The 23,780-nt window shown below is 32.6% G+C and overlaps 3 protein-coding genes across 5 annotated transcripts in view; 2 read left to right on the top strand and 1 right to left on the bottom strand.

Annotated features, from left to right (window-relative positions):
• The window catches only part of LOC130814806 (oxysterol-binding protein-related protein 4B-like), a 988,965-nt gene that overhangs the window by 274,511 nt on the left and 690,674 nt on the right, over positions 1 to 23,780 (top strand). The window lies entirely within an intron of this gene.
• Positions 13,096 to 20,579, top strand: LOC130814808 (uncharacterized). Of its 2 annotated transcripts, none has more exons than XR_009042491.1 (7): positions 13,096 to 13,343; positions 15,040 to 15,348; positions 15,440 to 15,504; positions 18,806 to 18,892; positions 18,989 to 19,119; positions 19,286 to 19,539; positions 20,089 to 20,224. XR_009042491.1 is itself a non-coding variant. In XM_057681027.1 (7 exons), the coding sequence occupies exons 1-7, from the start codon at positions 13,159 to 13,161 to the stop codon at positions 20,310 to 20,312; spliced, it is 1,107 nt and encodes a 368-aa protein (XP_057537010.1). In that variant the 5' UTR covers positions 13,096 to 13,158; the 3' UTR covers positions 20,313 to 20,579. The 2 variants fall into 2 exon arrangements, 1 of the variants encoding a protein (XP_057537010.1); XM_057681027.1 differs by having other exon boundaries at positions 19,286 to 19,391; positions 20,089 to 20,579.
• LOC130815654 (uncharacterized) lies at positions 22,033 to 23,144 on the bottom strand. Its single transcript, XM_057682144.1, has 2 exons — positions 22,335 to 23,144; positions 22,033 to 22,266 (listed from the first exon to the last, which is right to left on the bottom strand). The coding sequence occupies exons 1-2, from the start codon at positions 23,142 to 23,144 to the stop codon at positions 22,033 to 22,035; spliced, it is 1,044 nt and encodes a 347-aa protein (XP_057538127.1).

Here is a 23,780-nt window from a genome sequence, read left to right as displayed (position 1 = left end):
AAGTCAAATATTACATGTATTTTGGAACTAATGAAGTATAAAATAAAACATAAATAAACATTAAAGTTGTTTATATAAAAATATAATATGAAAGATGATTTCTGGTTTAACACCGAGTTTTGGGTTTTCGATTATTTCTGTGTTGATTTTCATTCAATTGTAATGGTGATTATATATACATGAGTTCTGAATAACTGCTCCTAAATAACTACCATATTAATAACTGCTTTACTAAAATAACTGCAATACATAATCTAACACTCCCCCTCAAGTTGGGTCGTAGGGTCACCAACACCCAACTTGCATAAAACTTCTTCAAAGAAATGAGTTCCAACTGCCTTTGTAAGAATATTTGCTAGCTGATCTTTTGATTTTACATGAGGAAGCTTGATTACTTGGGCTTCTAATTTCTCCTTTATGAAATGTCTATCGACTTCTACATGTTTTGTGCGATCATGTTGAACTGAGTTTTCTGAAATGTTGATAGCCGCTTGATCATCACAGTATAGCTCAGAACTCCTTGTGGGGTTGAATCCCAGTTCAGTTAGTAACTTTCTTAGCCATAGGACTTCTGTGATTCCCTTTGCTACACCTCTGAATTCAGCTTCTGCACTGGACATAGCAATCACCTTTTGTTTCTTGCTCCTCCATGTGACTAGATTCCCTCCCACTAGAGTAAAGTAGCCTGACATTGACTTCCTATCATCTCTATCTCCTGGCCAGTCTGCATCTGTATATGCCACAAGATCAAGGTGACCATTGTTTTGATATAAGACTCCATTTTCAGGGCATCCTTTGAGGTACCTGAGAATCCTATGAACTGCGTCCATATGCTGAACTTGTGGTCTGTGCATGAACCGGCTGACTACTCCTACTGCATATGCAATATCAGGCCTTGTGTGAGCTAAGTAGATTAATTTCCCTACCATGCGTTGATACTGCATCCGATCAGCCAATTTTCCTCCTTCAATCATCTGTAGGCCATGGTTCATCATCATTGGTGTCTCAATGGGCTTGCAGTCCAGCATCCCTGTTTCAGTTAACAGGTCTAATACATACTTCCTTTGGGATATGAAAATTCCTTTGTTTGATCTGAGAACTTCAATCCCTAGAAAGTATTTCAGTCTACTAAGGTCTTTCATCTCAAATTCTTGGAATAGTTTTTCCTTTAGATTGATTATTTCCTCTCTGCCATCCCCGGTAATGATCATGTCATCGACATAAATTATCAAACATGTTATTCTTTTTCCTCTTCGTCTGAGAAACAAGGTGTGATCCGAATTACTTTGCCTGTAACCGAATCTCTTCATCGCAGTGGTAAATCTTCCGAACCATGCTCTAGAAGACTGTTTCAACCCATACAAAGCCTTCCTTAATCTACACCCCTCATTTTCTAAGAACCCTGATGTAAACCCTGGTGGAGCTTCCATGTACACTTCCTCCTGTAACTCTCCATGAAGAAAGACATTTTTTACGTCAAATTGATGAAGGGGTCAATCTAAGTTTGCTGTACTGAACAAAACTCGAATTGTATCAAGTTTAGCAACTGGAGAGAAGGTTTTTGAGTAATCAACTCCATATGTCTGAGTGTACCTTTTTGCCACGAGTCGAGCTTTGTATCTTTCAATCGTGCCATCTGATTTGTATTTGATTGTGAACACCCATTTACATCCAACGACTTTCTTCTTATTCGGTAAGGTGCATTTTTCCCATATGCCATTCTTCTTGAGAGCGTTAATCTCTTCCTCCATAGCTTTTCTCCAGTGAGCGAAAGTTAGGGCTTCTTCGACTGTGGTTGGGCTTTTGCTTGCATCTAGGGTTGCCTTAAATGCTGAGGCACTCTGTGACAAATTTCCTGTGCCAGACTTCTCAATGGGATATCTCGAACGTTTTGCTTCATACTCAGGATCATATCTCCTTGGAGGAACTCCTCGAGTGGAACGAGGGGGTAGCATATATGATTCATTATCAACATGATTCTCTATTTCAACTGTATCTGTGACAACTTCCTCATTCAAAGTACCAGCAATCACATTATCATTGTTAGTATCTTCTGGAACAATATTATCAAGATTTGTATGACTCACTTGATGATCAGACAGGATTGGTAGTGGCAGGGGAGTGGACAAAACGTCTTGGTGAGGTGACTCTGTAGCATTGTCTACTTGATCTTTTGGGTCTAGGTTGGATAACCACGGACTAACTAGCCAGCTGAGATCGTCATTATGCTTCTCCCCCTGACATCGAAGATGGTGGTAGTAGTATTCATTCTCGATGAACTCACAATCCACGGTGGTATAGACTTTTCTAGTTAAGGGATCATAGCACCGATAACCCTTCTGATTCCTACCATATCCAATAAGAACACATTTGACTGCTCTTGGTTTAAATTTGTTTCTTACCCTAGCTGGACAATGAACAAAGACTGTGCACCCAAATATATGAGGATGTAGAGTGTGTGAGGAAGGTACAGAAAAATGGGTTTGGAGGGTGGCTAAGGGTGTGTGGTATTGAAGACTCTTTGTGGGAAGTCTATTGGTAAGGTAATTGGCGGCGACAATGGCTTCAGGCCAAAGATGAGTGGGAGCACGGGAATCAAGCATAAAAGCACGGGTCATCTCAAGAAGTGTACGATTTTTCCATTCTGCCACTCCATTTTGTTGGGGTGTATTAGGACAAGAGGTCTGATGTATAAGGCCTTTTTGTTTAAAGAATTCTTGCATGTTAGAGTTAATGTATTCTCTACCATTATCAGTTCGAAACATGCGGGGTTGGGTTTGGAATTGGGTACAGATCATATTATAGAATTCAACGATCACATTAAACACTTCAGATTTCTGTTTAAGGAAATAAATCCAACTCATTCGGGTACAATCATCAATAAATGTAACAACGTATGAAAAACCATGTAATCCTACGACGTGAGCAGGACCCCACACATCAGAATGAACCAGCATAAAAGGCATATTGGCTTTATTTAAACTATTAGAATACGAGTGTTTATGACTCTTTGCACGAATACAAGTTTCACACTTAAACTCAGTTTTAAGCCCTACAAAATTAGGAAAAAGTTTTTCTACATACCCTACTGATGGATGTCCCAAACGTCGATGCCAAGTCCATAGTTGTCTTTCCTCTGACCCGCGAACAAGAACTGCTTTGCCTTTTTGAGTCTCCTCTTCCAAGTAATATAGTCCACCTCTCTCAATACCATGCCCAATAATTTTCCCTGTCTGAGCATCCTGCACAACACAACATCCGGGTTTTATGAGAACAGTACAATCAAGATCTCTAGTAAGTTGGCTCACTGACAATAATTTATGTGACAGGTCAGGGACAAATAAACAATTTTTTAAAGTGAGATTTTTTGTGAAAGAGATAGTTCCAGCTCCGCTCACTTTAATCCCTTCCCCATTAGCTGTTTTAATGACGTCTTTCATAGGTGTGTCATGAGTCAAAAAAACGTTCAGGTCATATGACATTGTATCGGTAGCACCACAATCAAATATCCAACCCCCTTCAAAATAAGATGAAGTATTAAAAGAGGATGAAAAATTTGGGGATGGGAACAAGGAGGCACGTGACACACGTGACCCCCTTCCCTTTTTAAAAGGCTGATGGTGCCTCTCTTCCCCACTCCCTTCCTTTAACCCTACTGTTGCGCCGTTTGAGAGGGAGAGAGAACCTCCTTCTCTGCTTCTGGTACCTTCTTCTTCGCTGTTCTTGAGACCTGTTACGTTCATGGCTTCTCCTTCTGTACTCCATCCCATAACTGTTTTTCCTGTCCTGTTTTGATATGAAAATCGTGCCGGTTTTCTTTCCCCCTTTTTCTTTGTATCTGGCCACCATTCCGGTTAGCCTACGAGTTTAAATCACTCATTTCTTGTATGTCTTGTACCGCCACAGTGGGTATATTTCAGGTGAGTCTTTTCATCTTCCCGCCGGTAAGGTCTTCCTTTGAACGCAAAAACCCCGTCGGTGCCCGGTGATTCCAAATCTGATGAGGGTTCCGTCTTCATGATTCCACGCCTCATTATTTCTCTCCTTATACTCGCATAGGCCTCCTCCACTGTAGGGAATGGGTCTAAGAGGAGGAGATCTCTTCTGTCCTTGTCAAATGATTCATTGATTCCCGCTAAGAATTGGTACAATTGATTTTGTTGGATTAATTGATTATAAATGATGATGTCGCTTGGATATTTCATCGGGTTTGGTTGTCTCCTGTCAATTTCTTTCCATAAAACGATTAGCTTGCTGTAGTATGTTTTGATTGTGTTTATGCGGCTATGCCTTGTTGGATTTTGTTGATTTTGACTGTTAAATCGAATATTTGCAGGCCATCTCTCCCATTACTGTAAAGTGTCTCAATCCCTTTCCATAAAGTTTTGGTTGTCGGGAAATCAAGATACTGATTCACTAGGTCAGAATCTATATTCTCCAAAATCCATGAGATAACAATCGAGTCGCGTCTGATCCACTGGTTGTACGCTGGGTCATTTGTGGATGGTGGGTCGTCGATGATGTGATTGAGACGATCTCGTCCACTAATGGCTAAGTGCATCAGCTTGGACCATTTTGTGTAATTCTGCTTTGTTAATTTCTCTGAGATTGAGAGGGTATGGGTGCTGGTCACGGTTTCAGTGGGCGGTTTGTTGGAGTTTAACTGTTTGAACAGTTGCAACAACTGTCCCATTGTGACCGGTTGGTCTGGTGCTATGACAGTTCTTGATTCGTCTTCCATTTCTGGGCTTTAGGTAGGTTAATCGGTATATGATGAAGCTGCAAAAACGATTCAGAATCGTTGCCGCTCTGATACCATAATTTCTGATTTAACACCGATTTTGGGTTTTCAATTATTTCTGTGTTGATTTTCATTCAATTGTAATGGTGATTATATATACATGAGTTCTAAATAACTGCCATATTAAATAACTGGTATACTAAAATAACTGCAATACATAATCTAACAAAAGAATATTTCACAGGTTTTAAAAATGTCTTTGAACATAATATTCTTAATTTGATTACACATGTTTTATCTATCAGGTCAGATCATGATTGTAATTTTCGACCATATTAACTAAATAAGTTAAATTGATGACCTATTTATATATGACATGAACCAAATACAACCCAACTTAATTTTTTTGACTCACCTAGTAAAAATGTGTTAAGGTGGTAGGGTTCTTGTTCAAAAATGAAGACAAATATATATATATATATATATATATATATATATATATATATATATATATATATATTAATCTGTGAATAAAAAAAAAACATTAAAGTTATAATTTGCATAAATATTAAATTTTAAGACTATAATTCATAAATTATTCAATTATAAAGTAAATAAAAAATAAAATAAATTTATTTAGCATCACCAATAACATTAACCCATTAAATTTATTATTATGAGTAGGAGGTAAGTAACATCCAAAAAGTAGCAATTAAAAAATAATGATCGAGAACATGAAGTCCGTAAAAAAGGATGAAAATGCACATGATCATACTAATTATTTTACTACAATCCTAGGACGATCACTTACAGTGGTTCATTTGAAAAACATTTTTAAAATTTTTTTAATCTGGTAGAATCTACTGGTACGTGAGTGACAACATGACGAGGAAGAATTAAGAAACGTAGCTAAAAGCCCCCCACATTCTCACTAAAGAAAGGTCAATATCACACGCTGGAATACCAAACATGCATTTGTCTCCTCTTAGCCAATCTCACCATTATAATAAGGTTTGGATTGGGATATTATATCAAGTGTGTTTAAAAGTTTGAATGATCCAATTTTTCTGCAATTAGTAATGTCTATTCAGCTACTGATCGTTTCTCATAGAGACGTAAAGTTTATATTTTTGTTTTTTCTTTAAGTTGTATTAATTGAGCTATTCAGCCCATATATATAATGACGTCTTTTAAAGAAACCGTTTCTCATAATAATTTGTATTATTTAATTTGTGATTTTATGTTATTGGCAAATCATTTATGTTAAATTTGAATTTGGAGAAAAGTATTAATTTATATATTTGCTACTAAAATGAAGTATAAGTAATATAGTTGAAACAAAGAATTCATAGCACATTATAGCTCTATACTCATTTAAATTGATTAATAAATATCATTGTAACATTTTATTTAAGAGTCGTTTAAATTGATCCGATTAATCAAAATTGAGTATGACCTGACCTGAAATAATCCGTATTGTAAAAATCAAATTATTGTCAAGATATTTAGATGTACTCAAAAATTTAAATTGACCCTAGTATTTTACTTTCGTGACGCCCTCAAACACTCTAATAGACACCTCTAATTAAATCATTTAAATTTTTTGAAGTTATCTATATGTTAAGTGGGTTCAATGCAATAACATATTTTATCTTTTTTCCTTTATTATAGATAGTAAAATACTTAAATCGGAAGAAGCTAAGTAGGATCGAATGATCCCATTGGCAAATATGTGCTTCCATCACTAATTATAGTGAGTCAAAGTGTGGCAAACAAATTAAAGGTGTCGTAATAATTTATCACACACCAACAGATTGAATGTGGTGTGCACACTTTATAAGTTATTGATGTTCTTTTTCCCATTGCCATATGGTTTTGGGATGGTATATACTCCTTGGCTTGTGAAGTGGTTTGTACTTTGCGTTTTTTTTGATAATTGTTGGCATTCACAATAAGTCCGGCCTAATTTAACATAAGGGGAGAGTATTATTAGTGAATTTCTGAATAGATTCAAAAATTAGGTAAAGTCTCATTTGATTGAGACTTGATTAATCCAACTTATGTTTTTTTGTATTTAGTAAAATTTCAAGTTTCAAGTCATTACATATATGTTATTTAATACTTCATACACATTTGTATTTTATCTGCACCTAAATATATACAATTTCACATAAATTAATATAGTAGAGAAAAAAATAATCATTAATAATATTTTTTAGTTTATTTTCTCCGTTTTCACACATCTATATATAATATTGTTTAATATTTTACTAAAACAACTATTGGCTGATACAAAAGTAATTAAATCAATTGTTTTGACACGGGTACATTCTTTCTATCCATTAATTTAGACCTTCTTTACATGTTCTTTGCATTATACCGTCTATATTCCCTGTTTCATTATACTTATTACTTATAATGACATTTTTCAAACATGTTACCATCAACTGTAAGTATTTCAGAATTGATATAATATATTCCATCCAATTCACTACTAATATCTCATCTACTTTTTGGACACTATTCATTGCTTACTCTTAATTTGTATTTTATTATTAATTTATAAGTTAAAACATAGTCAAGTGGGATCTTGTTTGATTCGTTTCAATGCAAGAATTATTTATATCAACTTTCCATAATTTTAATTATACACAACTAGAGATATTAAGGATGAAATAAATGCATTGGATGAAGTGCATAAAGTAAATAGGACATTAATAGTGAATTAGAGGGATTATGCATTTAATGATGAGTAATTGGACCAATAGTGTTGTTTTTCACCCTAGTAATGATACATCATAAAACATTTGCAAGTTACAACTTACAACATTAGTAAATGCCAAACAAGCATCTCCAAGTGGTAAAGTTGGTGTGATTAGGACTCGTGGAGTTCCATCCACATGGAGTTATCTTGATCCAAATTCCTTAGTCCTTAATTCGTATTCCACTTTGAACTAAATCAATTGAAATGGTCGACCAAAGATTTCCCTCATAAATTTTGTTAAATTTAGACTTATTTTCAATACCAAAAAATTAACAAGACGGGATGCACACACTTTATAAATAAAAAAACGATCATCCCAAATCAATATGGAACAAAACTGTCCAACACATTTTATTAATTAAACTTTATTCTCATATAAATCATCAAAACTAATGGGAGTATAAAGGATTTTATATTTATCTTACAAATTACTCTTGACTAACTAAATGCATGTAAATGAAGAGTAATAATTAATGGGGAATATTGTTTGAAAAGAAAGACTTATACTGTATTTGGATAGAACATTAGAATGAAAAAGAAAGGAAGAGAAGAAAGGAAAAGAGAATGAAAAAGAAAGGAAAGAAAGGAAAAGAGAGGGAGAAGAAAAGAAGGGAAGGAGAATGAAAAGAGACAATTTATTTGTTTATTTAGGAGGGAAATGGAAAGAGAAAGGAAATGAGATTTATGAAATTATTGAACGAAAATCATGGAATGAAAATAATATAGTTTTATTTAGATTAGAAAACAAAATGGTAAGACTAAAAGTCATTTTCATCATTTTGATAGTCTGTATATTGATCTTTTCCTTTTAAATCTTTTCATAACTATTAACAAAAATAAAAGACTAATCTCCTTCAAATCCTCTCAATTTCTTTCCTCTCAAATCCCTCCCCCTTCAAAATTGCTATCGAAACAAATGAAAACTCATCTGTTGAATCTCTTTTTTTCTTTTTCTTTCAAATTTTTTAATTCAAATACAATGTCACCCTGATAAATTAGTTCCAAAAATGGAACATTGATGTAAATATTTATGGGAGCATTCATATATGTAAAGGAAAGATGAATCTCTTATTGGAGAGAAGGGTGGAAAAATTAATTCTTCTTTTAGTTGGTGAGAGCAAATTCGAGCAAATTCTTATCATAAAGATGAAAAAAAAAACTTTTAACTATTTGACCAAAGAATAATTCTCAAAATAACTATTGTGTAAAGCCTTAACGCTAATTCGCGAATAGCGTTCCACATTCAAAGCCAAGTTGTTATTTCGATTAGAGCAGTTTGATTTGCAGCGAAAATATGGTTATTTGAAACCTTCAACTCCTCCAAGTTTTGACACCTACAACAATATTTTAATACATTTAAATATTTAAAAAAATTATCCTGAACAATCTCATATGTTATTCATCTGCTGTGAATAATTTCTATTATTGATATTTTCTAAATAATTCAATCATTATATTTTCATGCTGACAGCATCCCTCACCACATTTTAACTGGCTACTTTAAGTACTTACTACTATCCTTTACACTCGCTTCTTCCTCCTTTTGCTTCTTAGTTGGTCTATGTTGTAGATGCTGACTCAAACAAGTAGTGTTGCCATAGTTGAAGATGAATCAAGGTCTGGAAAAACGAGTCGGTGTGGAGGCTGCCATGTTCAAGCAAGTTAAGCCGACTCGGCGGCGTGTTGTGGGCTTGTGAAAGCCGATTCGTCTGATGTAGCTGAAGAAGCGGGAAACGGTTTTCCGTTATTGTTGGTGACGGTTACTTGTAGTTTTTTGTTGCTAATTACGTGGGTTTAGTAGCCCCACTTCCTTTGGCCGGTTATTTACATGTATTGGAGCCCAAATATATATATATATATATATATATATATATATATATATATATATATATATATATATATATATATATATATATATATATATATAAACTTCCTTCTATTAGTGCAAGGGTTCTTTAATTCACAAATTGAGAGATTATAGAGAGTCATTATTACTTATGAGTGTTATTGTGATTTATCTTGTAAAATTTTTACAATCATAGTGAAATTATTTGATCTCGATGTTGGTGAACTTAGCTATCATGAACCACGTTAAATCTCTTGTGTCATTTTCATATTGTTTTGTTCGATTTTCATTATTGTTTCATTATTGTTCATTGATCTTGCTTCCGCTGTCACACAACAGTCCACATATACTCTTCTTTAGTGGTAGGTACTAGGGGTGTTCAAAACCGGATTCCAGGTCGAATCCTGATACCTAGTTTTATTAGAATTTTTTTATTTTTTGTCTTTTGTCGTCCAACCACACGTTTGTTTATCTCTATTTTTATTTAGAGTAATTTTTTATATGAAATTCAAATACTAACTCTCTAAAAATATTTAATTTAATTAGTCATAAAAGATTAATTAAGAAAATTAAAGAATAATATTACTGTTCATTGGTTTAAGTAAGAACAATAATAAAATTAAATACTAACTCTCTAAAAATATCCAACGCAAAATTAGCTTAAGAGATACCATCATCATTTTATTTACAAAAAAAAGTAAAATAAATAAAACCGGATACCAGATATCCGGTTTCCAAAAATATGTGATCCGATATTAAAACTGGGTAGCCGATTCGGATTATCCGGTTTGCGAAAATCGGGTAAATTATCCGGTTTTGATAACCGGATAATCCGGTTCAGGTTTTTCAAATTGGGTTTTATGAACATCCCTAGTAGGTAACTATTATAACCGATTAAAATATAGCAAGTAATGATGCCAACAAAAATATAAAGAGATTGGATTATTTAGTTATAATCAATAGTATAAATTATTCACAACAAATGAATTAATAATAATTAGGATTATTGAAGATAATTTTTGTTTCTAGTATTTTATTTGAGCTATCACAATATTCTATAATCTCATCCATTACAATACTCATTGTCATTAATATACAAGAATCATAAGAATAATATAAATTGTATTAAAACTTATTACATACAAACTAAAGTTTTTAACAATATACACAGTTTAAAACAACATAACATACAGGTATTTTACAAAAATTAAGGATATTACTTTTATTCTATTATATTGAATGATTAAAAAAATTAGATATACAATCAAATTTGTAAATATTCATGTAGTATATAGTGTAAACTTGTAATGAATGTAAGACAGGTATAAGGTACATATACCCAAGACGTATACTCAGTTGGTCATAGTAGATGGGTATAAGTTTGAATGCATACCAGATAGAAAGGTGTGCGTATAATAATTTTACCTGTCTTGGGTGGTGAATATAAAAATTTTAGGTGGGTATAGGTATGAGAGTGTGGGCATTACCACATCCACGTCCATTTTGCTATCCCTACGTGGAATCTTGCATAATGAAATTCACTTGTTTTTTTAATTTTATATTATTGTTTTTTATTTTTTTGTCTTTCAATATGCTACATCTAAAATCATGAGATTTACCCTAAACGTTGTAAAGTTAGATATTTTGAAGGTTATAATTTGCAAAAAAAAAAAGAAAAAATTAAAAATGTAATTCACAAAAAACCTAAATTGTAAGGTTACATTTTGTTTTATTTAAACTACACTTATTTCGTGTCTTTCAATATGCTACATTTTCTAATTTGAGATATCCTCTATATTTTGTTATATTTTTTTTTAATGACAATCTCCCTACCACTTTTTTTAATCATTGCTTACATATCTATTTTCTCCTTAAATGTCAGTTACACAATTTAAAATATCTTGTTTTATACTCCCTCTGTTTCTTTTTGTTCTTCTCATTTACTTTTTATACAGTTTTCAATGTAAATTTTAAATCTCAATATCTCTAAATATATATAATAAAAAATTATAAAAAATACATAATAAAAAAGTACAAATTAAGACGAATCTAACAAGATCTCACATGAATATATTTTATCTTCTAAATATGTGTCAAAAACATTAATTAAATTTCTCTCTTCTAAAGTAGAATATTCCAAATGGGAAGAACATTAGAGAACGGAAGGTATATATCATAATTCTAACATACAAAAAATATCCAAAGAGCAGGTATAATTATTTCATAATTTCCTTACTTTATTAGTTGATATGTTTCCTTTTATATTCTTATGAGTGTTATTTTTATAATATTTTATTTCTTTTAAGTTATTTAATTGATTAATTTTATTGTATGGTATATGTTTATATGTGGAGTTTATTCTATTGACAGAATTATCGACTTATACAGCAAGATTATTTAGGCGGAAAAAATGAAACCATAATTTGACACATGCCAATAAGATATTTGTTTTGATTTTTATTTTAGTATATTAGTATAGATGTTAATGATAGGAGACCAAATTTCAAGAGATATTCATACTTAATACTATAGATTGATAAATGCAAATTTTATTCGAAGTGAAGAATCTAAACTGAATAGGTTTTACCAAAATTTAAGGAACATCCAAACTTGAAACTATGGTTTGAAAAATGAAAACTTTATTGGAAGTGAAGAACACAAACTTAATAGGTTCCATTATATTGACTTCATATTGAATTTAGTTTTTACCAACTTTAAATCTAAATAAATTTTCACATTCAATTAACTTCTACCATCTCAATTCAATTACTTAAAAGTTAACATTCAAAACATCATTTTAACTTAAATTTGGAAAAATTATCTATAACAATCCAACCTTTTTATAATTTTCCTATAATAATCTTATTCATTGATTAACTATGAATAACCCAACCTGTAGGGTGTATTTGCCTAGAGTAAACTCGGTAATTAGATGACTTGCTATAACAATTTTTTTTATAGATAAATTAAAATAAAATATCGGGAAAATGTAAAAGAATATTAAAAAAAATTCTGATTTATTTTATTATTCAGAAGTTTTCATGTAAATTTTCAAAATTTTATCTAATATTACATTAATTTCAATTTATTTTTTTTACATTGTCTACTATAACTGATCATCTGATTACACGATTTTGTTCTAAGAAACCCTCTAAAATTGAGATTATTTATAGATAATTTTTCATTAAATTTTACATTACATCAACCAGTATGATGAACCTCCAATTCATTACTAATGTCTCATTTGCTTTTTGGACATTATTCATCTCTTACTCTTAATTTGTATTTTATTATTAATCTATAAGTTAAAATATAGTCAAGTGGGATCTTGTTTGATTTGTCTCAATACAAAAATTATTTATATCAACTTTTCATAATTTTTAATTATACACAATTAGAGATATTAAAGATCAAATAAGTGTATTGGATAGGGTGCATAAAGTAAATAGAACAGTAGTAGTGAATCGGAGGGAATATTTGAACTACTTGACTAGCCAAGTAAGAGGACCATTATCTACATGATGGTAGTAATTATACTTCTTCTGTTTCTTTTTTTTCTTTCTATTTATTTTTTGTATAGATTTCAATGTAAATTTTAAATCTCAATATCTCTAATATATATAATAAAAAATTAAAAAAATACATAATAAAAAAAATATACATTAAGACGAATCTAACGAAATTAATTAATTTTCTCTCCTTAAAGTGAAATATTTCAAATAGAAGAATATTAGAATACGGAGGGGAGCAGTAAGTAACCTTTTGGCAAGAATTCCAAGTTCCAACAGCCAAACAGAGATTTGAAGAATGCTGATTAACCCACTAACTACCAATCCAAGATTTCCCAAAAGCAAAGCTGCCCATTTTCAGCAACTTATCAATAATAACAACACCAAATCCAGTTGCCCATTTTCACATCATTATCCCCTCCATTCTAGATATTATTCCAGAGATTCCAGATGTTTTTCCACCATATCTACTTCCATTCCCAGGTTAGTTTTTTAATTTTAATCTTCCCATTTAATCTAATCTATGATATCTTTTCTTGTCCCCTTTTACTGTCAATGATTAAGATTTTGCCTGCTTGTTCAATTTTTAATTCAAATGATCTAATTTATCCCCAATCGTCCACTATTAAATGTTTAATGATTAAAGAATTGAACGCCATTTTATCTTTAATGGAAGCCTACAAATGTGTTTAATTTATGTCATCAAAAGGAAGGAAGGAAACAAAGGGTTGTGTAAATGGTGGGTCATCAAAATTCTGGATTTCTGGGATTTTGTCTTTGTAGTTGATTATAAAGAAAATGCTATTTTTTGAGATTTATTCTGCCCTAAAAAGCTTTGATAAAGTATCAATTCATTCAGCCGTCTAATGGGCACTAAAGAGTAAAGCAATTCCATTATAAGTCAAGGAATTAATCAATTTTAATGTATATTGAGCTTTGAGAATAGTATGAAAATCATTTTAGTGCTGGTAATATCTTATAGTGTTGAAATGAAAATACAAATTGTTGGGAAATCAATGAGTTTGTATGGAAATTTTTTGTAGGAATTTCTATAAATTAAATACTTCACCCATTGTCTAATGTTCTTTCCGTTTAGAATACTCTACTTTTAAGGAGATGGAACTTTGATTAACGTTTCTGAGACATACATAGGAGATAAAATATATCCTTGTAAGATCTTGTTAGATTCGTCTTAATGTATACTTTCTTATTATATATTTTTTAAAATTTTTTGTGATGTGTATGTAGAGATATTGAAGTTCAAAATATGCTTTGGAAACTGTGCAAAAAGTAAACAAGAAGAACGAAAAAGAACGGAGGGAGTATGTATTTTGTTTATGGATTAGTGCCACAAATGAAAATTGTTAGCTTTAAGAAAGATTTTCGGAGTATCTAAGATAATTTGTACAACTAGAATCTTACTCAAGGTTAACACCCTCGCCCAAACAAGTAATATGTACTCAGTATTACGATGTGAATAATTCACCGCTCTTAGATTGAATGAAATAGGAAAAACAAGAATGCTTAAGATGTTTATGACCATAAAAGGATAGGAAAAATCAGATATTGAATCGCCTTTATATAAGCCACTTCTAACAACGCTTTTCTGCATTAATGTACACCATAAAGATGGAGGTTTAAGGTCATAATCAATAAATCCTTTAAAGTTCAACCTATATAACCCCAATAAAGCTTACTTAAATCAGAAATATCAATGAGAATAAATTATATCAAATCATCCTAATCATGAAGGAATTAGGACGAGTGATTGATATCATAACGTGCAAAAGCACCAACGAGTACGATGTCACACAACGTGACCAGAACACCCCGCAACCATGACTGTGGTCACAATTAGTAATGTGAAAACTATTTGTGGTGGGTAGTGACAAATTTAAGAGACTTGGTGAAGACAACTGATTATTGACTAAGAGAAATTGTATTTGAGGCTTAATTTATCAAGCTTTGAACTTTGCTCAAATCTACTCCTATTAAAAGGAGGCTTGTGCAGGTGGAATCATAATATATTAAGTTATGAGACCTTAAAAAGATATTCCGGAATCGAATTGTGCTTTATTGAGATGTATATGAGATTGGATTCATGACATTATATGCAATAATTTCTGTAGGAGAGAATATTATGATGTTGAATAGAAAACAATTCTCTTTTTTGATGCAGGGCGTTTCAGAAATGGGTATCATTGAAAGACAATTGGCTAAGGTTGGCTTCCTGGATCATCTTCATATACTTGTTTTCCCTTACCCCATATGTGTATGCACAAGACCATTCCTCGTTGCTCGTTAGGCACTCTTGCGAAGATGTTCAAAGTTATTATGCTAGTGTCGGCCAACTAAAAGGCAAGGCATTAAGTAGAAAACTGAACTCCATCATTGCTGGGCATCATTCGTTATCATACAAAGAGGTTTGGGATGCTCTTAAGATTCTTGACGCTGCTGATTTTGATGAACCAGAATCTTCATCTGAAATGTATGTCCACATACAAGTATTTTTCTGAACATTGTCTGATAAATTGATTGTATTAGTGTCAGTAAAGATATTTCCAAATTATTTTATACAGAGTTGAGATCTACTCGGCAAAAGTTGTTCCCAAGCGTTTAGCTGGAAAACCTGAAGGCTGGAATCGTGAGTGATTTCTCTACTTTTGAAGCTCACTGTGATTGATGATTGATTCATATGAATTGTTTTTTTTTTTTTACAAACAACAGCCTTCAAATTACTAAACACGACATCGATACAACCACTTCACCTGATGACCTGCTAAATTACCGTTGACCATGCTAAATGGCCTTTGACTTTCAATTAAATTCATTAATCTAACCTAATTATCCCAAGTTTAAACCCTTCTTCCCCAACCTCTCTCTACCCCTCCCTAATCACCACCATTTTCCCACCCTACCACCACCACCACCACCACCACCATCACCACCACTACCATTAGAACCCCCAATTAATGTAACCATTAAAACTCCCATTAAAGTCATAGATTATGTGTAAATTTCAGCCATAGATTGTTTTTAGAGGAGCGTGACACTGACAAACCCACCCCCCATGAATGACTTGCTGAAGATTTAAGCTGAGAATGGAAGGAACTACTGCAAAGTTGACTGTAAGTTTGAGCGTTTGAAATTTGAGAAATGGATAACTGGATTAGATTGAGGATTGATGGGGTAAATCAAGTTCATTGTTGAACTAGAAGTAATTTCGGAATGCAAAACCCAATCGAGATTTAGGCCATTAAACCTCCACAATTTGTATTTTAAACTTTGAGAATTTTAATTCTGGGCCTGCTTCAAAAAAGGTAAAGATCAGAAATCCGAGGTCTAATACACAAATTTCTTTGAAGAAATCTGTTGACATGAGTGACGCCACAGATCTTTTGGATGAAGATAAAGCTTTGAAAGAGGTGATATTCATAGAATCAAGGGTTGTGATAGCATTTGCTGCTATTTATGAAGGCGTCTACGAACTTGTTGGCCGTAGCTCCTTCTTTAAAAGATTTTAGAGAAACATCATACCAGCAGATTGGCAAGATAAATGAGTACTCAAGGGAATGGTGGTAGTGGTGGTGGTGGAGGTGATTAGGGAGGTGTAGAGAGAGGTTGGGGAAAAAGGGTTTAATTGGGGGTAATTGGGTAATTAGGTTAGATTAATGAATTTAATTGAAAGTCAAAGGTCATTTAGCATGGTCAACAGTGATTTAGCAGATCATCAGGTGAAGTGGCTGTATCGATGTTGCTAAAATGACTAAACTTCAAGGCTGTAGTTGGTAATTGATCCTGAATTTTAATACAAGCATTTTTTGGCCGTTAGTTTCGCCTTATGTTGCTATATGCTTCCACGTACATACTTTGCTGACCAACTTGTTTGAATGCTACCATATGTGCGAATGCGCGCTCATTTACATGTATGGCTTGCTTCAGAACCATGATTTGAGCAAACAAAACTGTCATCCCTGTTAAGGTCAAGGTTATTCTACCTACCACTTCTTGGTTGCTGTATTACATTCTATTATAAAAATTTGAACAAACCTATCACTATGTTATGATCTGATTTGTATAATACCTATGTTACTATGGTTCTATTAGTTTATTCTGCGTCACTCACCAATGTCAACTCTACACTCCCACATGGGTGGACGGTTCAACTCTTCATAATATAGCCAAGTTAGAATTTGGATAGGTACCCGAGTTGCTCACACTTCCCAAGTTTCAGTAACATAATACCTATGTTACTCGAATATGTTATTGAAACTCTTCATTTTGCTTTACGTATTCATGTCTGATCCTTATGCTTGGACATTGGTATGGCACTTAGACACTTCATTTTAGGCGTAAAATTGAATATTTAGACGTATCCGACACTTGGACATGTAATAGTATCCAACATCAGTACCTGAGTCCAAGTAACATAGTATAAAAACCATGCGAGAGCTTTTAATTTCTGTATTTGTACTCAAGATACCTGATTGCATCCCTTATTTTGATGGGGACAAAGATTTTGAAGTTATTTGATTTCGGATTATAATGGATATGATGTTTGTCAAATAGTTAACAACCTCTTTGTTATCACCAACAAAAGTTTAACAAGGTTAAGTTGCGTACATCCGATCCCCTAAACCCCACCCGTTGGAAGCCACTTAATGGCATTGAGCTAATGGAATGTTGTTGAATTGAAGACACCTAATATCTAATCTCTAAAGCCTTTGATTCATTTAGATATAAGAAATTTCACACTTTTGAAGGTCTTATACTTTTCAATTCATATTGATATTTACTTTTTTTCTATGATCAGGTTGTGATAGACTTAAGGTATGACTAATATTTTAGAAATGGCTTGTTTTCCCTTTTAACTACGCTAAATACTTTATCCCTAACATAGGAATTCATTTAATAAATGGAAGAGCTAAGCGGTCATTGACATATGATCGACTAAAGATATGTGGTCTTTGGTATACTGTATACAGTCAAATTCTAGTGTTGTGTTTGGGAACTATATTTACATTTGTAAATCTAAAATTGGCTCAAATTTAGTGTTTGGTAATCAAACAAATTTGGATTTGAATTTGAACCAATTCCACCATGACTTTTACGGCCCGTTTGGTTAGTGGTACTAAATGGTGGTAAAGAGAATGATTTATAGTGTAAAATTTCATCAAAAGTTCCATATTATTCCCATGGTAATGAAACTTTGATCACAAAAAAGTTTTTTTTGTTTACAAATTTCCATTACCACCTAATACCACCTCTCCCAATGGTAATGCATTGGAATGAATTTTATGAAGAAAATGAGATGAATGAAGTTGGATAAGCATAGCCATCAAGGTAGTCAAGAGATTTTCAACCAAAATTACACAATTTTTTCATTCCCATTACCACCTATTACTACCTACCAAACGGGCCGTTAGAGGTAGTTAAAGTTGAGAATTTATGAATGACTACCCAAACTTGTCATTTTCAAATTCTTCTTTTATAATCGTATAATTGAAATTAATTACTTCTTCCCAAACACAACTTAGGGAACTGGTAAGTCAGTTGAAGTTGCCAGAAATGGCACAAACATAATACTAACTTCCTATTATAGTTTATGCCGATCAATTTGTGTCCTTCTAACCACATTTCTGAAGAGATGCATGAATCCTCGTAAAAACATCAGAATGAATTTTCTTAATTATGAAATGAGGTTTAGTAGTATTTCACTCTTTCTTTCGTTTTAATGAACATTACCTTCACATAGTAGTTATGTACATTTTTTTCCATTCTTCATACTATGAAGCTAAAAAGTTGTTAATATAATATTTTAGGTGCGCATTTATCCCCTGTGAGCTTATTCCTTCTGGTTTACTCAAGCCTTAAACTGCCAAAATTTTAATTTTATCAATGATAATCTAATTGCGTATGCATTCAACTGTTCTATCCCTTTCTAGGAGAACATCTCTGGCCGCGATCATATGGGCTAACGCGTGGTCCATCCTTATCTGATTTGCATAACATTCGCCCAGCAGATGTGAACGGTAATAATTTCTGATCTTACTTTAATGCTAGTGAGACAAAAATCTTTAGTTCAATGAGGCTTATATTTCACTGAGATCTTAATGTGTTCTCGGCAGTGAATTCGTCCAGAGGTAACAAGTATTTTGGAGAGTGCCAAGTCGAATCTACACATTGCGTGAAGCCTGCAAACAAGGAAGCTGCTTCTGATACCGAAACAGATATGAAAATATGGGCTCCACCTAAACGGGTATTTGCTTGAGTTCCCTTCGGTTTTTGCAGGCTCTGCTTTGTTTTCAGCTATAGTCCCAATCGACATTAAAAAGAGGCAATCGTTCGAAAAAAGTGTTGGTTTATAGAATACATTTTTCTATTCTCAAGGTCATGTAATTGAACATATAATGCTGCTCCTTCAGGTTAGAGGAGATGTTGCAAGAGCAGTGATGTACATGGCGGTTCGTTATGGGTTTCACCAACCGGCTAAAGGTCCTACTCTTCGCTTATCAGATTCTCCAAGCATGGGTACGTCAATTGTTTATTAAATTTCTCTATACTTGTTGATAGAAAGACTATGTCCTACAAGAATGGGCTTGTCTAAGAAAGGGTAACAGATTTTCCTAAAGCTTTTCTAGCTCTGAATACAACTTTGGAGGGTTTGCATGTGAGCAAGGTATGGCTGCATACTTGTTAACTAATTAAGTAGTTGTGTTTTGTTTTCTTGTGTGTTTTATTCTTTTTGCCTTTTCCATTGTTAGACTCACCTTATGGAAACCTAATTGGTAGCATAGTGTAAAAACAAGGCTGTATGGCATCGCATCAGCTGCGCTGTTAAGGTTTTCAAAATAAACGAACCAATATTTTCCGCGTTGTAAAGGTGTAAAATAAAGCATTTTGGGCAGTATCAAGGGATATCTTATGGTTTCGACCAATATATAGGTGTTACAATAACCGCATAATTCCTGTTACCGCATCAACATTTCGTTAACGCGATCGCGACCGTTTCCACGTTTTTACCCTATGATTGGTAGCATTATCGCGTAGGAAGTTGAACAAGGAACTTTTCCGAGTTCAACTATAACTCGAGCTCTTTTTCTCACTTGTAATATTCATTTGATGCATTTATTTAGAAGTTACAATCCAAATTAATCTTCATCTATGTTTTAGAGACTTGTTAGTTGAGGTAGTTTATTTATGATGTTGTGTTGTTCAATTTTTGCAGTGAAAAGGGAAATGGGATTACTCTCAATATTGCTGAAATGGAATGAGTTAGACCCTCCATCTCATGAGGAAAAGTTGAGAAATGAAAGAGTATGTAGGCTTTACCAGCACAATAGAAATCCATTTGTAGATCATCCTGAGTTTGCTAATTTGATTTGGAAACAACCCATTTCAACACACCAAAAAATCTTCTCCTACTTAAAATCAGCTGTTTATATGCAATAATATTGATGATATTTACCGATTAATATGTAACTACACATTTTATTACTCTAATGTCACTGAGTGGCTTCCACTTAAGTTGAGCTTGAAGTGATTGTATATATACAACTTTTCCCGTAAAAATAAAGAGGTTGTAAAGATTAATCCTTGATAGAAAACACGATTTCCAATGTTTACATAAATAAGGAGTGTTCGTGATTTAATAAAATAATTCATCATAATCAAAAATCAAAGAAATACTTCATTAAATCTTTGACTCTATCAAGAATGGTGACTCCAGTTAATCCGTAATAGGCAGTTCATAAAATTAGGATATGGAGCATGCCCTTTGCTACAAGCTCAATTTTTGTATACCATATATATTGATGTTCTCTGATCTTCTAGAAGCTTACTGAAATTTCAACCTCTTAATCTGAACTTGTTAGTCACGATTGAAACCAGGGGCAGAAGGCGATCTATGGCAATGTGGTTGAATTTTAAAACTTTCTAATTAATATTTAAAGGTGTCTAAAATTTACTAAAAGAAATAAATTTGGATTGCCGTTCAAAACTGAAAAAAAAAAACGAACTAGCCTTAAATAGTCTTACTCCATTTATAACCTCGTTGAAGACTAGTAGATTTTTGTTATCATCATATATATACATATTATAATTCATGAAAACTTTGTCCACATGTCACACTATTAAAGAGTGTTTTGGCGTTTAAATGCTTATTTCATGCTTTGCTTTATTGTCATTATAGAGTTGAATTTTCAAATTTAATTGTTATAATAATAATAATAATAATAATAATAATAATAATAATAATAATGTCTATATCTATAATAAATAAAATTCTTTTTATTTTCATATGAATGATAAAACTTCATTTTTAAATTTATATTGTGACTCTTGATGAGCTTAGTAGACTTAATAAGATTTGCATGGTTTTCATTAAATGTAGCTATTATTTAAAAGCATTGATTTTTACTAAATATAGCTATTATTTAAAAGCATTGATTTTTACTAAATATAGCTATTATTTTAAAGTTTGAGCTATTATTAAATTAACAATTGAAGTCTATTTCCACTAGACAAATTCTTGTGAGAGACGGTCTTTTTGAGAGACAATCTCTAATTGGATCGACCCATTATATTTTTTTTAAAATATTGTAAGTAGGCATTAAGAATGATGTAAGTAGACATTAAGAATGATGTAAGTAGACATTTAAGATATTGAAAGTAGGCATTAAGAAACCGGTAAGTAAGCATTAAGGATAATGTAAGTAGGCATTGAGAATACGGTAAGTAAACATTAATCATTAATGGGTTAGGCTTGAGATATATCTCTTAAAGAGACGGTCTCTCAAGAAACTAGTTGTTTCCACAAAATTCAAATAACAAGTCTGTTGATTACCTCCATTAAATTCTTAGAAAACCATAGTATGTAACTATTATTTATAATTAGTATAAAAACTCGTGCATACACGAAGTTTTTTGAACTAATACATAAAAAATTTAAAATAATAAATTTAATGTATGTTTATAATATACATATTAATTTGTCATTTTTCTTAAATTGTGACATTTGATATAAAAATAATATAGCAATTTAATAATATAATATTAGATTTGAAAAATAATGCAATTGCATATGTAAGATAAAGCAATTATATATATAATATAAAATTGTAAAATAACAATAAAAAACAATAATAAAGATCTCTATATTAGAGAATAACAGTTATAGAATTTGAAATATCTCTTTGTACATAACCTTTTCAGTGCGATCACATATTTGACCATCCTTATCACATATGAGAATTTTTAAACCTTTTCTGCTAGTCACTCTAGAAATTGCAACATAGAATTGTCCATGACTAAAAACAGGCTTAGGTAGGAACAAACCAACGTGTGATAGTGATTGTCCTTGACTTTTATTGATCGTCATCCCAAACACAAAGACACGAAAAACTGCCTTCTTTTAAGAGCAACCGGTATTTGAGAGCTATCTGAAGGTGTTAGTGTAATTCTTGGAATGAATACCTTATGGCCAATGTTAGATCCAGATATAATTGTTGCTTGTATGACCCGATCACCAAGATGATCAACAACCATGTGTGTACCATTGCATAAGCCTGTTGACTGATCCATATTCCTGAGCATCATTATTGGAGCACCTACTTTTAACAATAATTTATGGTTTGAAACTCCAGATGCACGTATTGAGTTGAGAAACTCAATTGAAAAAGCATCATTATTTGTACCATAAATACCGTCAGATTTGTCGATTGAATCCGAACTCAAATACATATTCTCTTCTCCAGCTATAAGTGACAATACATGCTCATTAACCTTATCAACAATCTCATTGGTTGGTGCTAAAACTGCCCTCTCATGAAAGTATGAACTATCAGTTGAGCCCTCATGAATTCCAGGATATGTTGCATCAACAATTGCAGCTATTGGATCATATGCATCCTTTATTAATATATCTTCGGGTATATCAATAATAGTCTCTCCATCATTAGGTCCTCCGAGCTTTCCATCCCCAACTTTGAGAATCCAATATGCAAATTCTCGTAGTTCATCAACATTAGCTAATCCTGGTCGCAATCTCATGTTCTTTGTAAGTCGTAGCACCTTACAATCATTCCAAATATTTGATAACTTTAGTGTAGCGAATACAATATCTTGTCTCGTACCCTTTGGGATCACTGGCAGAACTTGCCTAAAATCACCATCAAAGATAACAACTTTGCCGCCAAAGCTTAATTCAGATGGTTTACCATTAGGACAACGAATGACATCGCGTAAACTCCTATCCAAGGCTTCAAAGCAATGTTTGTGAGTCATTGGAGCCTCATCCCAAATGATAAGTTTAGCTCTTTTAATGAGGTCTGCTAAGGGACTGTTAGGTTCTGTTCCTCTACACATTGAATCTTCGGTAACATTAATAGGTATTCCAAACCTTGAATGTGCAGTGCTCCCCTTAGGAAGTAACAAAGCTGCTATTATGGCTCGTTTGGTAGATGGTAATAAACGGTGGTAATAGAAATGAAAAACTAGTGTAATTTTGGTTGAAAAATCTCTTGGCTACCTTGATGGTCATGTTTGTCCAACTTCAATCATCTTATTTTTTTTCACAAAATTCATTTCAATGCATTACCATTGGAAAATGTGATATTAGGTGGTAATGAAAATTTGTAAACAAAAAAACTTTTTGTGATCAAAGTTTTATTACCATGGGAATGATATGAAACTTTTAATGAAATTTTACACTATAAATCATTTCCATTACCACCATTTAATACTCCTAACTAAACGGGCCGTCTAAACTTTCCAAAAACCTTTTTAATAAAACACACTTTTCTTTTCTAGGATTATGGGGAAAAGTCTTTAATCAATAGGCAAGAAAGCCCATCCCATGCTTCAGACTCCAAATACTGGAGTCCATAAACTTTTGCTATGCAAAGTCTAGTATTGGGTGAA

This window comes from Amaranthus tricolor, chromosome 6 (genome assembly GCF_026212465.1).
Source record: "Amaranthus tricolor cultivar Red isolate AtriRed21 chromosome 6, ASM2621246v1, whole genome shotgun sequence".
Lineage (NCBI taxonomy): Eukaryota > Viridiplantae > Streptophyta > Magnoliopsida > Caryophyllales > Amaranthaceae > Amaranthus > Amaranthus tricolor.
This window is presented reverse-complemented; position numbering and strand designations above follow the sequence as displayed.

What these genes read in the sequence shown, in the direction of transcription:
- LOC130815654 (XM_057682144.1), bottom strand. Translation starts at nt 23,144, where the DNA reads ATGACTCACAAACATTGCTTTGAAGCCTTGGATAGGAGTTTACGCGAT. An exon ending in GATCTAACATTGGCCATAAG is followed by an intron (nt 22,267 to 22,334) that starts GTATTCATTCCA and finishes TCTTAAAAGAAG; the next exon opens with GCAGTTTTTCGTGTCTTTGT.
- LOC130814808 (XM_057681027.1), top strand. Translation starts at nt 13,159, where the DNA reads ATGCTGATTAACCCACTAACTACCAATCCAAGATTTCCCAAAAGCAAA. An exon ending in TCGCCCAGCAGATGTGAACG is followed by an intron (nt 18,893 to 18,988) that starts GTAATAATTTCT and finishes TGTTCTCGGCAG; the next exon opens with TGAATTCGTCCAGAGGTAAC. An exon ending in ATCAGATTCTCCAAGCATGG is followed by an intron (nt 19,392 to 20,088) that starts GTACGTCAATTG and finishes CAATTTTTGCAG; the next exon opens with TGAAAAGGGAAATGGGATTA.